Below are 13,820 nucleotides of genomic sequence, written 5' to 3'. Positions count from 1 at the left end.
TTTTCAACATTCCTTGGATTACAAAAATTTAGAAACAAAATATATACATTGAACGACTGGTAGTAAATTCAAAAATCAAAATGATATTGACAGCAATGTTGCATAAAGCAGTAACGGTTGCATTGCTTTAAAGTTTTATAATTTAGAGAATTATATTTAAAGAATTTTTTTTTCGCTTGTAAGACTTATTTTTTTTATGCTCTTAACAAATTTACTCATTACAAAATACAATAATTAGGTTTAACCAAAAGTAATAATATGCCAAAAGCAAAACATAAAAAGTAAAGCTATGGGAGGGAAAAATTAGGAGAAAAAAAAACAAGAAAAATTGTTAATAAACTCATTTTAAGCACTGGTTTAAAAGTCAATCAAAATAAAAGAATTAAAAAAGCATGATATAAAATGATAGGAAGAAAGTAAATGAATTTTATTTGGAATATGGGTCATATCAAAAGAGAATCGATCAAAATTACCATCATTAATAATCTGCAGCTTTGCTATATTAAAATATTTCGTAAGATATCAATGGATAATATCTATATGAGAGGCAGAATAAACAATTTTTTCCCGTTACAATCTTCTTTTTTCATTCAAAGTGATTTTTTAAGATAAATTTTATACTTGTTCAAATACACTGGTTTCCGAAAATTATAGGGGAAGAAACCGCTAGCAAATTTCTGGTCATAAACATCAGAGCATCATGTTTTGAGTTTCATTCGTCTATCAGCCGAATTTAGCCCGATTGCATCAAAAAGTGCATTCGATGTGTAAGTGACAGACTGCTCAACTCTTTAGTTTCTCGCTTTTTTTCACACTGCGATTTCCGCATCACGCAATTTTCAGATAGTATGGCCGCTTATTATCTGACCAAAAAACATTACCACGTAAATCCAGAAAAGAGCAATTACTTTGTAAAATTTAATAAATTTTCAAACAAGTCATACAGTACATATAAAAATGATGCCGTATCAGAATATATTAATATTAGAGAAACTATTGTCTTTCAAACAGCATTGGGCACATGATTAACCAGTTAATTAATCGTGCTCATTAACCATTAAACAGTTATTTAACCAGTTAACTGCGTTCGGTGCGCAAATACGTCAATCCGAATCTTCATTTTGGTGCGTACGACGTATATATACGTCGTGTAAAATAAAAACACCAGTAAGCCTGCGATAAATTTTTTAAAAAAAGGGGGTAAATTATTTGGTATAGTTATTCTCTGCATAATATATTACTTTTTAAAAAATGAGTTATTTATTTTTCCTATTACATTTTGTATTCCTCGTACTTTACTTGTATATCGAGTATTCCCCGTTAATGATTGCAACAGGTTAAACAAAATGCGCGAATTATGAAGACCCTTAGTAATTTCTGGTTGCTGGGAACAACGTCATTATTTTTCAGTTTCAAAAAAAAAAAAAATACTTTGGTTTTTTAAAACTATTGTCGACATTGGTCGATCAAGTATATAGTTGCAAAATACACATTTCTTCAAAAAAATTTCCCCAACTTTACACTAGTTATACCATTAACATTTTCTTCTTCAGCAACTTTTAAATTTTTAATAACAATATTTTTTCCAACAATGAATTGTTAATTTTTAACCTAATAAAAATGAAATCTTATTCGCATTACTATGATTTTTTCGCAAAATTTATTTTACATCTATATATTTTGGGTTTGACATGTATATATATCATCGTTTGATTTTGATTGCGCACCGCATGAGGAACTAAATAAGTTCTGCAGTTAATTGGTTAAAAACATTTGTAGTTTTGTACAAATAAAAAAACACGAGAATGCAATTTTCAAAACAGTCGTTTTTTAGATATGAGTATTCAATATCAATTATCTAAAGAATTACGATGGCATATCTTTGGGGGAATAAAATGATTTTTAATATATTTTCGATTTCTTGATTATAAATACTTTTTTTAATAGCTTAACTATCCATTCAATATATGTCTCAAAAACATTCAAAAGCTTTTCTGAATTTAGCAATATTTTTCAAAAATCATCTGCTATTACAACATGCTCCAGATATAGGGCAAGTTGAAATCATAAAACTTAAAAATGCTTTCTCTTTACCATTATTTTTTTATTTAAAATTCATAAGACATTTCGAAATTATAATTTAATACAGTGATAATAACTGTTATCAAGTGATTCACAGTGAAATATAGAAACATTATTTAACGAATCAACATAAAAGTCTGTCTAAATCGAAATTGCAGTTAACGCACGCAAGTAATAAGCTTCCTATCGCACACATTTTGCAAATTAAACATATACCCATCTTCTTCCATCAGAATTGCAGCCTGTGGTGGTCTCTTTCTAATGTTTTGGCTTCGGACCGGAGTGTCCCTGATTCGAGACTCGATTTCACCGAAGAACCGCAGTATAACCTGGTGTACGCTAAATCTGTAGCGGTTAAACATATTCTCGCTAGTGTGTGGTGGAAGCTTAAAAACTGAGCAGCAGTTCAGGCGCTATTCTCTCCATATGAATGCTATTCAAAATTGTATGCCTAAAAATAATCCTACCGTAGCTTTAAAATGGGGTGTTAGTGCAAAATATTATAATATATTGTCAAAGTTTGTGTGTGTATCATAGTGTAATACTGAAAGAAAAGCCTCGAATATGCATGCACACATCCTTATTTGAGTGCAAATCTACAAAAATCTGTATTCTTTACTGATGAGTCCAGATTTTGTTTGTAAAACAATCAAAGAGGATTGTTGGTTTGGAAGGAATCAGAAACTTTCATTTATGCCAGATATATCAATGAAAAAGATTTGGTGGGTCCAATGTATGTTCAGATATCTCTTTAGATGGTCATACTGAACCAGATATTGTTCTAAGAGGTACTGTCAACACTTATTTATACAGAGAGGAAATTCTTGATCCAGCAGTTTGTTCTTATGCAAATGTAATAGGTAACTCCTTCGTCCTAGAAGACAATAATGCAAGACCACACATAGTTCGATTGATGAAGAACTATTTTTGTGACTAGACGAATATGTATCTCAGATCTGAACTAGATTATGCATGTACAGGATGCTCTATGGAAAAGTATAGCAGCTCATAATCTTCTCTCTGCAACCTTGACTTCAAGTTGCCTTAAGAAAGCAATGGGCGTGCTATCAACAGAGTCGGTAAACATCAGCATTTTCAAAAAGGAACATTGCTATCATGCTTGTATGGCTGTTATAGATCATTACTTTTCATAATAAACTGATCATACATTAAGCTTGGATATTATGCTTTTTAATGTGTTTGCATTTTGTGCATTTGCAAGACAAAAAAATTAGTATTATTTTCTTTTCGTGTCTAATTTGTGAAGCATTTTTTTTATTAATGTTTCTGGCAAATTTCGTCATATTCCAATTCATTATTTTCCTCTAATTTTAGGAAAGCTAGTTTCAAAACTATAAGAGATGAATTTCGAAATTATTTAAATCTATATTTCAATAAAATAATAAACTGTCATAAAATTAATGTAATTATGTGTTAAGATATGAAATAATTTACATATTTTTTTTTTACTTCCATTATTATTTTGTAAGTGTGGTATTGATATAATGATCTATTTATTTTTATTTAGATAAATTATACTGTAATGATAACCGTTTTATTTAAAAATAGCAACTGCTACCTTGACCAGAATAAAATTATATAAGGTACTTTTTTTTGATAGAGCCATCTTTTTTTCTAATTAGATTTTTTCCCTTTAACTTTGAACTAGCGTTAACGATGTAAAAACTATTGAAAGAAATCAAAATTCTACCTTTTTGGTAGTTTTTCTGTAACTGTGTTACCCTACGAAAATATTTTTTGAGGGAAGATGTTGTGTATAACTTCAAACGTTATTACCTTGTTTTCATCTGAATTTTAGAAACAAACATTAAAAACTTCTTTTCTTAGTCACATGCAGGTGACTACAAATAGTGAAATGCATCTGCTGATCTCGCACTTCCTGATGAAATGGTTTTGGAGACGGTGTCTGTTTGGTAATTCTGGAACATACCCTGTTTAACATGCAGCCACAAAACTGACTCCTGGTTTCTGCCTCCCCAAAAATTGGCAGCTTACTGTGTTCTCCTCGGAAAAAACAGATCGAGCATAAATTCTTTACAGGCCTTACTAGGGCCAATAAAAACTGAAAATAATCCAATTAGAGTGAAGAAGATTGGCGATTGGATAATAGAAGTAGCAATATATATATATATGGGATAAATTAGAAAACTCAGTTGGAGAAAAGAGAGATATAACTTTTTTTATAACTTCAACTGGGTTGTCAATCTGAGAGCGCTACATTCCGAGAGGAGAGCTATTCTTTACAACTTCCGCCGATTTAGGGTTGACACATTAATAAGGTGATGTGATAAAGTAAAGAAAGCTATGAGTATAGGTAACGTTCACGGACACCCTCTAACATTGGGGGCCTCATGGGAATCAATACCGAATTTATTAACAGAAAACGAAAGAGACTGGTCCCTTGAATTAGAGATGCATGTGAAGAGAATAAAGGAATGGCCAGCGTGCTTGGATGCTACCTCAATGATGAACCATGGTGAGTGACTCCTAAAGTTGTAGATAGAGTGATGCTTGCAAAAGGCAAAATCCTAGTTGAATGATAAATCGCCCCCTCCCCCCCCCCCCGACTACAGAAGCTGCAACAGAAAGTGGAGCGTCTGCCTATGTAGTATTCACATGTTGGTATTCCATTGATCACATGCTTTACTTCGTTTCGATGACAACTTTAATCTGTGGAAAACCTACTTTCATTGCCAAGACTATGTCTCAATTTCGATGATTTTTATTTTAAACTGACTGCATTTCCTCACCTATGGCTAATTTTGAGGGAAATGAGTGACCTTTTTTCCAGCACAACAAAAAGATAAGTGAAGATATTCTTTCATCAACACATAATTTTACATATTTAAGAATCCCATATCTTAAAGTTGAAAAGAGAAAATTCTTCTAATTAAATAAATATGAGATTTTATGCATTTTTGTGCACACAGATTTAATCTAAAATTTAGTAATTAATATATTTTTCAAATCTTTACCATGTATCAGTGTAATATCATCAATTTGGATGTTAATTCAGAAATGATTTGAGAGTGAATCCTAAAATATTGAGTTAATTTCATTATTATTTTCATAATTGACTCTGAATATTATTGTCATATTATTTATAATTGTGAAGTAGATGTCAGGTGTTTTAAGTGCTAAGTTTTACTTGATAAGATAAGTCAGTATTCTTTGTATTTATTTTAAAATGTTCTTGCATAATACTGACATATTGTTTTGATTCTAAGCAAATTATTTGAGTGAGAAGAGTAAAGTTTAACTAAAAAGTGATTGCTTAAGTTATTAATTGTAAATTCTGCAGTGTTGTGCATATTTGTATTAATTTTCTCTTAGTGCTAATATTTTTTTTAACTTAATTCATGTAAATAAATGTTAAGACATTTGTTATTTTTGATAAGGCTGTCTTTATTTCCCCATTCTCAGAACCTAACAAAACGCTTTTCCAGTTAGACCTTCAAAACGAACTTGCTTATTATTTAATGTTATATGAAATTTATGTAGAACACAATGCTCTTTTTTTGTTTGTGGTACTTTAAAGCTTCACTTGTGAACAGCTTAACTATTTGCTAATTAAGAGTTTCAGTACTTCTGTTTAAAGAATTAAGTATTTAAATAATCACAAAAAATACTTTTATCTTTATAAATTTAAAGGATATATAAAATAGATTTCGAAAGGGAATCTGTAGGTTTAATAGGCTGAATATTAATGCTCTACATGTTTTTTTTTTTTTCTCAAAATAGTTAAGATAAAAATCTGATACATTGAAAACATTTAAATTATACATTTTTTCACTTAATTCATTTAATATAATTGTATTAATATATTTCAAATGATTTAACAAAACAAAGAAATTGTGAGGAACCAATGTCAAATCGATACATGGATTTAAATTTTTCACAATTACTTATTTTGACCATAAATTAGTTATCTTTTGAATCAAGCCGATTTTTTTTCCATTCAATTATCGTTTCAGATGCAGCATTAAGAGTTGTGAAATGAAGGGGAAAGGGGAACAAAATAGTTAGGCATATCTTACCAGTTCCTCCAGCAATCATTCCAATTTCTTTTACTTCGTAAACTTGGGGAGGAGACTTGTGATCTATCTTTACACTGAATTTGCCTATAAAAAGGGAAAATAAGCAGCTGACATGAATAATAAAAAAAATATATATATCTCAAAATAAAAATATCAGAAACATGCAAAAATCAGATTGGTAGAGTTCAAGAATGTTGACATTTAGAAGGCAATGGGAAGTTATGGATTTTTCCTCCTACAATTTCATAAAATCGTTATTTCCTTTATCCTCCCCCCCCCAAAAAAAACAGTCACAAAACAAATCGTCAAATAAATTTTAATAAAGAGCCTCTCACATTATGTTTACAAATTACATAAATAACAGAGAGTAAAAACAGATTTCACTTTCGTGAATTTGACTTCATTATCTTGAACCAATCGCGCTATAATCTAGCAGAGTATATAAATAAATATCACATCAAAAAAGACTCAAACAAAATGGAAATATATGTGGAATTTTTAAAATCCACATGAATATAGTATATGTTCACAGAATCTTTCACATAAAAAATTGATTTATCTCGAAATATTTAAAGTAAACTCTTTGCATTAATATCTTGAGGATAATTTTATTCATTACTTACTGGCTTTTTAAAAAGGCAAAAATGAATATAAATATATTAGAGAATGCATTATGTCATTACAAAGGTATATTATTATTAATTTCAAATTTAAAAAGCCAGGATACTCATTTGATTGTGCAGAAGAATGTTAGAAAAATTCTTTTCTGAGCACTAATTAATTCTCAATGTCACTAAGTGTGAAGAAATATAAAAAATATATAACTTCTCAATTTTAAATAACCATACAACAAACCTTTTAAGAAGTAACATTTTTAGTATGAATATATTTGCTGAGCTTCTTCAGCAGTGATACGTTGCAAAAGCGACCTACAAAAATTAATAAGGGGCATTTTGGGAAAGAATTATGACTTAAAACGCTTTTAAAAATTTAGTTTGACAATCCAATTTTACACTTTTATTTTTGTTTCCCCAAGAGACTACTTAGATTTTTATATGCTTTATTAACTATAGAAAACTCTCATTTGTTTAGTAAAGCAATTAAATCATATCAATGTTTCGCATTTATTATATCTACAGCCAGCAGATACCAGTATCAACCAGGCGGTGATGGGCGGCGTTGTCGTTTTGCTCACAATGACCTGTTTGCAATTTTAGTGAGCACTTACAGAATGCCAAACCCCCTCCAGCTGTGGGATAAATACAAGTACGTTTTATCAGAAGATATCGTGCATAGGCTGGATGGCACTCACAATGACCTAATCATTAACGGAGCTTAGGTATTGATTGATTGCGAACGAAGTCGCGGGTAATTGCTAGCATTTACTTATTTAAACACCACTCTTGGATCCCCTTCTTAACTCTGCAAGAGTCTATTAAAATAGACGTAAAATTTTCATAAAAAATTTGTTACCCCCCCCCCTCTCTCTCTCAAAAAAAACCAAAACAAAATGAATCTATTTTTCAATGTTTTTAGAAATTATTTAAAGTAACCAAATGTCCCACCTCCACTCTATTTGTAGAAGGGAAAAATTTGCTAACACTGAAAGCACTCTCATATAATTATTGCTTGTAGCTTCATTAATATTTTATAAAAAATTTATAGCATTTAAATTTTTCTAAGTGTTTGTAAAAGTATGTTTGCAACATCATCAAATTTCATTCTAAAGTATGCATTGTTGAGAATTCAGTTAACCACGTGATATCCCTGGGCGGAACTAGCTGCCAATCATGTGTCACGTGGTCTCCCTGTTGTTTAGTATATATTTTTTTTTCTAGCAGAAGCGAACTGGACTCCTGTACTAGAGGGAGTGTTATCTCGGCTCTCGGCTCTTTCCGAGAGAGTTTTATGTGTAGTTCTCTAGGTTTTCTACACTAAGGCGTATTCATGTGCCTTTTGTTGTTATTGTTACCAATAAACCCCAGAAAAGACAACATGTGTCTTCAAGTCATTTCACTCCAGAACACAATCTTCACTATCGAATAAATTATTGTTCAATCAAGAAACGCAACGATAATTTAACATGCACCACAGTTTCTAATTAATAATAAATTAGTAAAAGTTTTTTTTTTTTTTGTTAACATTCCCTAGAATACAATCCACTGAAAACGGCGAATGATGTTCTGCAGCCCACAACTGGGGATACAGTATTAATTCTATCGTAAAGAAGGGACATTAAACGGTATAAGAGAAAGATTTGTTGTTGATGCTACTGAAGTTAATGAGTGGCACGAGCAAAACTTGCTTGGTAAAGACTAATTTGCATTCTTTGTTCTCATCTTCTCAATTAGCTTCTTTGTTTTTCTGTGGTCAGATATTGTACAAAATCCCTTTTTACCATAATAAGTAAAGCGATAGCAAAGAATGCACAGTACTTTTTCACTGACATCAACCTTTTACATACTTTCTCCAACCAATACATCACTTAAACAGTTTTTTTCTTTTTCGATTTTTGTTAATGTTCTGCGATTTCGAACAACAGGAAACAATAGTCGTCATCCTGATGTCACAAAAATGAGATCAATATAACGTACAAAAATGAAAGAATGTTAAAAAAAAAAAAAAAAAAAAAAAATCGCAAAAATAAAATGGCTGATTTCAGGGAGAGCTAACAACGCTGAAATTGCGAGTAGTTGCTTTCTTTCATTCCGGATATTTTTTGACTGAATGAAACAAAAAGGCGTGAAAGAAAAACACTTATAAACATCCCTCCAAATGCTAAAATTTGATTTCGAAATGCGACCAAATCCCCCGTTCTTTGCCCCATACGTGATTTGGATTCTGAATGGCATTCGGCAGGATTGCGCAATATCTTATTAAATCAAAACTTTTTCATCTTAGAACCGTACATAAAACTTTGGAAAAATGTGCAATTTTTGTTTGCATTACATGCATCTTTTGTGAATTCAATCCCCCCCCCCTCCTACTCTAACAAACTAACGAAATTTTTAATGCAGATTTGCATTAATGTGAAGGATGATAGAATTCGTTTCCAAGAATACTGAAATCCGGGGGAAAACACTGACATTTTTGCAGGAAAATGCCATGTATGACAAATGAATATTAATTGATTGCTGCAAATATTTAAATTTTAAAACTTAATCCAATTACTATCTTATGAATTGTGCAACTAAATGTATCGAAAAATAAAAAATACACATAAAAAAATCAAATCTTTCAATCAATCAATCTAAATCAATCTTTTACATACAAAAACATCATATGCTAGGTATAATACTGAAATAATAATTATGATATGCTCATTACAACATTAACACAGAAAAAACTTAACATACATTAACTGTAACAGCGGGGAAGATGAAAATCTAACAAGAGAAAAATTCCAGGTAAAAACAAAAAATACCTTGCCAGGTAAAAACAAAAATACCAGGTAAAAACAAAAAATACCTTGCCAGGTACAAACAAAAAATATCTATAATAAATAAATATAGTGTATTTTAGACATTAAAGTCACGCAATTCTAACTATAATTACAGCTATACTTACTAAAAGCTGTATTCATTAGATTAAAAATTATCCACTTAGGCAATTACAATACATATATAAAAAATTATTTACAGTTACAAATATGATTAAAACAAGTAGTACATCCATGAAATAGCTATGTTACAAACCTTTTCCTAAATAAACTAATTTGCCAGAGGGTCCTCTCACATCAATGGAATCACCAATTTTCATATTATTTAAGTACTGTGACATTTTACCACCATCTGGGAATTTTGGATGCACACCTTTGAAATAGACCTAAAAAAAGTCCTTTTATAAGCAATTTTATAATTTTTTTTTTAAATCGTTTAACTATTTTAATCAAAACACATGATCAAAAAAAATTATCCAAATATTAAAACATGAGTATAAAAGAAATCGCTCAAATACTTTTTTCACAATTATTATTTATTTCAGGTATCAATTCATATCATTATTATATAAATTCGTCTTTAATATAAAAACAAAACTTTTTATCAATTTCTGAAAATGACAAATGCAGTCGAACAAATCTCATTACGTTTGAAACCAAAGTTCTGCTAGATAAATATTTGAAATGTTACAAAGAGTCATTTGAAATAACTAAATAATAACGTGGTTACAAAGAGTGGCATAAAAGGATGAACAAAGACGCGAATGCATTAAATAGAACGAAGATGTGGTAGATTATCAATTTCAGCAAATGAGCAATATATCAATTAAATTATGGATTTGTTGTCTTTTGACTGTTTAATAATAAAAGATATTATTAAGGAGAATTCCTCTGATCATAAATAATGTTGGCTTCTAAATTATTCTAAAAACATTCGATCTCCCGATTATGCATAAACAATTATTAATGAAAAGACATAATTTTATACATCTGACACAAACATAGCTCAGCAATCCAGTAAATTGAGGCGAAAAAAAAAATATTATACATTGACATGAAATACTAAAAATTAAGTATGAAGCTTTAAATGAAATGTAGCATTACATAAAAGCAAGTCATAATATAATGTTGAGCTATTTTTGCAATTTATATGGCTCTGTAATGCATTATACATTCTAACAATTAACCAAACTGTTAATTAAAACATATTATCTAGCGTTTAGTAACTTTTGCAAAAAAAAAAAAAAAAAAAAAAAAAAGAGAGAGAGAGAGAAGAGAGGGACCTTTATTCAATAATGGCTTTTGGAAAAATATTGATGCAATAACTTAAATAAAAACCATTGTATATTTATAAAAACTTTCATGAAAAACAAATGAACAAGTTTCGAGTATTAGAAAAAACCTAGCCAAAGTGAAAAACAATTGGGGGAATTATTTTAAACAGCATGCAATAAGTGATGATCAATAAACTGAAATCTTGTGTTTTATTAAAATTGATGGGCTTTCTTCTTTTTTTATGCATAAAGCTAAAATGTAGAAAAATCAGATTAGATTGAGTTTCTATTATGGTCTGTCTTCAAAGAGTCATAAAAGTGTATATGATTATCAAGGGCTGACAAACAATTGTCAAACAGGAGGTAGTAATGAAAAACAACTGATTTTTTATGCTACACAAATATTTCAAATAAACAAATAAAAAAAACCCAAAGCTTTGAGTTTAGTAAATTTCGAAAAACATAAAAATCAAGGCATTTTGGATAGCTTCAATCATGAAACAAAATATGACAAATACATTAATTTCTAAATCCCAGTTCTCTTTACTGTTATTAAATCAAATATTATTTCAATGTTGTATTAAACTGTATTCAGTATTTTACAAACTCAAAAATAAAAACATTAGCAGTATTAAAATAATAACTCATTGCAAAATCTTAAGTTAAGAAATGATTATGAAACATAATAAATGATTTTTAGTTATGGAGAAAACTACGAAATTTTTACTATCAAATAATTTCAGAAGATATTTTATTTTTGAATTCAAACGGCTGCAGTATTTACTTCTCTAAAATATTTATCAAATTTAAAATAAAAGTACTGTAAAAAATCATACAAAATAAAAGCATTCCTACTGAGATCAACTCTCCCCATGTGCATTCATCAATTTCAGTAATTTTCTCCATTCAGCAATTTCTTTCTCTCATTAAAAAGTACACAAATTTAAGATTTTACCTTAATAACGAGATCAAAATGTCCTTTGTCATCATCGCTTGTAACAGGAGTATAAGGCCGAATAACAATATTGCCATCAATTTTGGCACTCAAAAAGATGTGCTGACCTATAAAGAAACTTTGCTTAGTTATTCAATATCAGAAACACTCTTCCATGAGAAATTACAAGTTGTACTTAAAATAATAAATGATCAGTAGTCTAACACTAATGAGCTTTCAGATCAAACTCAGAAGTATTTATAATCTCTATATAGACAAATATTTATATACTAATTACATGATGAACTAATGTGGATTCTGCAATGCTAATTTTAAAAATGCAATTATCAAATAAACAGTTCTTGGACGAGTTTTATTCAATTTAAATAATAAAATATCACAGTTGCGTATTTTTCCAATTTGAGGCTATTTAGTAAGAAATTGCTTAATTTAACTCAAATAAATTAAAATTTGAACGTGTATTTTGCATAGAAATAATGTTTTCTTAATGATGTTTTATGAACATCCAGAAATCTGATATTATTCAAAACATCAAACCAATTCATAAATAACTGTTTTAAAAATAAATAGCAATATCAAATTTGGATGCCTTAAAGTTACATTTTGCATCATTTCATTAAAACTTTCCTTCCACAATTTATTCGAAATATCAGAAAGATTGTAACAAAATGTTTTTAAATTTATTTGAGTATATTTCTCACCAACTTCAAATATTGATTTAAAATGCTATTGACCTACTGTATATTGTACTTTTCTCCTGTTTAGTTTTCAGTCTTATTGGCGACAGTAAATATTTTAGAGTACAAATGAAGGAAATATCTAAAACATAACACAAGTAACCTTTAGAAATTAAGTGAAATAAATGGTATGATAATCCTGATGTTAAAATAATATGAATGCGGAATGTCAAGAAAGTGTTAAACAAGACTACAAGCAATGTTAGAGTTAAAATACAAATACAATTAATTCATTATAAATTTCATTTGGGAGAATGATGAATGTTTGACATGAATGTATTAATGTGTTAAGAAATTGTGAGGAGAATGGTACTAAACTTTGCCATGCTTTCTGCACTTGGCTCTACTCAATTATAATTAATACATAAAATTAAAATAGAATTCTTTAAAAAAATTTCCAGAAATATATTCTTATCATTGATTTACTTACCAACAGGAAGACCAAGGATATGATTTTCACTAGGTAAAGCAAAGCGAAATCGCCGAGTATCATGACTAATAACCTTTAATAACAATAAAAAAATGTTACATTTCTCAAACACACAAATAGCACAATGGTAAGAAAATGCAGCAATAGAATTGTCACTGAAACAAATTCACTCTTTTGTCATCTGAGAAATCATAAAATTTATCACCTAACAGCATTTTCTTTTTCTTCAAATGACATATAAAACTATTCATTGCTATTCAATTCTATGTATTTTAGGTGGATAAAATATTAAGTGGTATCTATCAACAATACAATACAAATATATATCCTCTTACCATTCAACAAATTTCCCACATTTTCCAATAGATATAATGATAGAATCCAAGTAGAAGCGTTAGATTTTGAGCAACCATGCACTTTGTAATTATCGCATACTATCCCTTATCAAAATTATGCATAATTTTAAATATACTTTGACACCCATCTCAAATGAACCGACTTTCACAATGTTGTATTTAGTCGCACTATAATGAGTAGCCACTTTTAAAAGTAAAAACATTATGCAAAAACATTACTAGTAATCAAATTATCAAAACAATTTTAAGCGGAACTACATTTAAATGAAAACTGATTTAGCAGATTATTATTATTATTTATTTTTAAGTTTAGGACTCAAAACATAAATAAAACATGTGTTAAAAATACAGTAAGAATTTTGGAAAAATATATAAATAGTTAATTTTACCTGAACTTTAATTTTAAATCTAGTTTTAATAATAACTAGAAGAAAAAAAGCACATTTTTGCAACATCACTACTTTTTATTACAGACACTAAAAAAACACA

At 29.1% G+C, this 13,820-nt stretch overlaps 1 protein-coding gene across 1 annotated transcript in view; it reads right to left on the bottom strand.

Annotated features, from left to right (window-relative positions):
* LOC129958938 (NADH-cytochrome b5 reductase 3-like) overlaps positions 1-13,820 on the bottom strand; it is a 37,687-nt gene that overhangs the window by 14,432 nt on the left and 9,435 nt on the right. Inside the window, exons 3-6 of the mRNA XM_056071688.1 lie at positions 12,976-13,048; positions 11,809-11,915; positions 9,836-9,965; positions 6,141-6,224 (exon numbers count right to left, since the gene is read on the bottom strand). Coding sequence (XP_055927663.1) covers positions 6,141-6,224; positions 9,836-9,965; positions 11,809-11,915; positions 12,976-13,048 — 394 coding nt within the window. The remainder of the gene's footprint in view (positions 1-6,140; positions 6,225-9,835; positions 9,966-11,808; positions 11,916-12,975; positions 13,049-13,820) is intronic.

Source organism: Argiope bruennichi, chromosome X1, assembly GCF_947563725.1.
Source record: "Argiope bruennichi chromosome X1, qqArgBrue1.1, whole genome shotgun sequence".
NCBI classification, from domain to species: Eukaryota; Metazoa; Arthropoda; class Arachnida; order Araneae; family Araneidae; genus Argiope; species Argiope bruennichi.
This window is presented reverse-complemented; position numbering and strand designations above follow the sequence as displayed.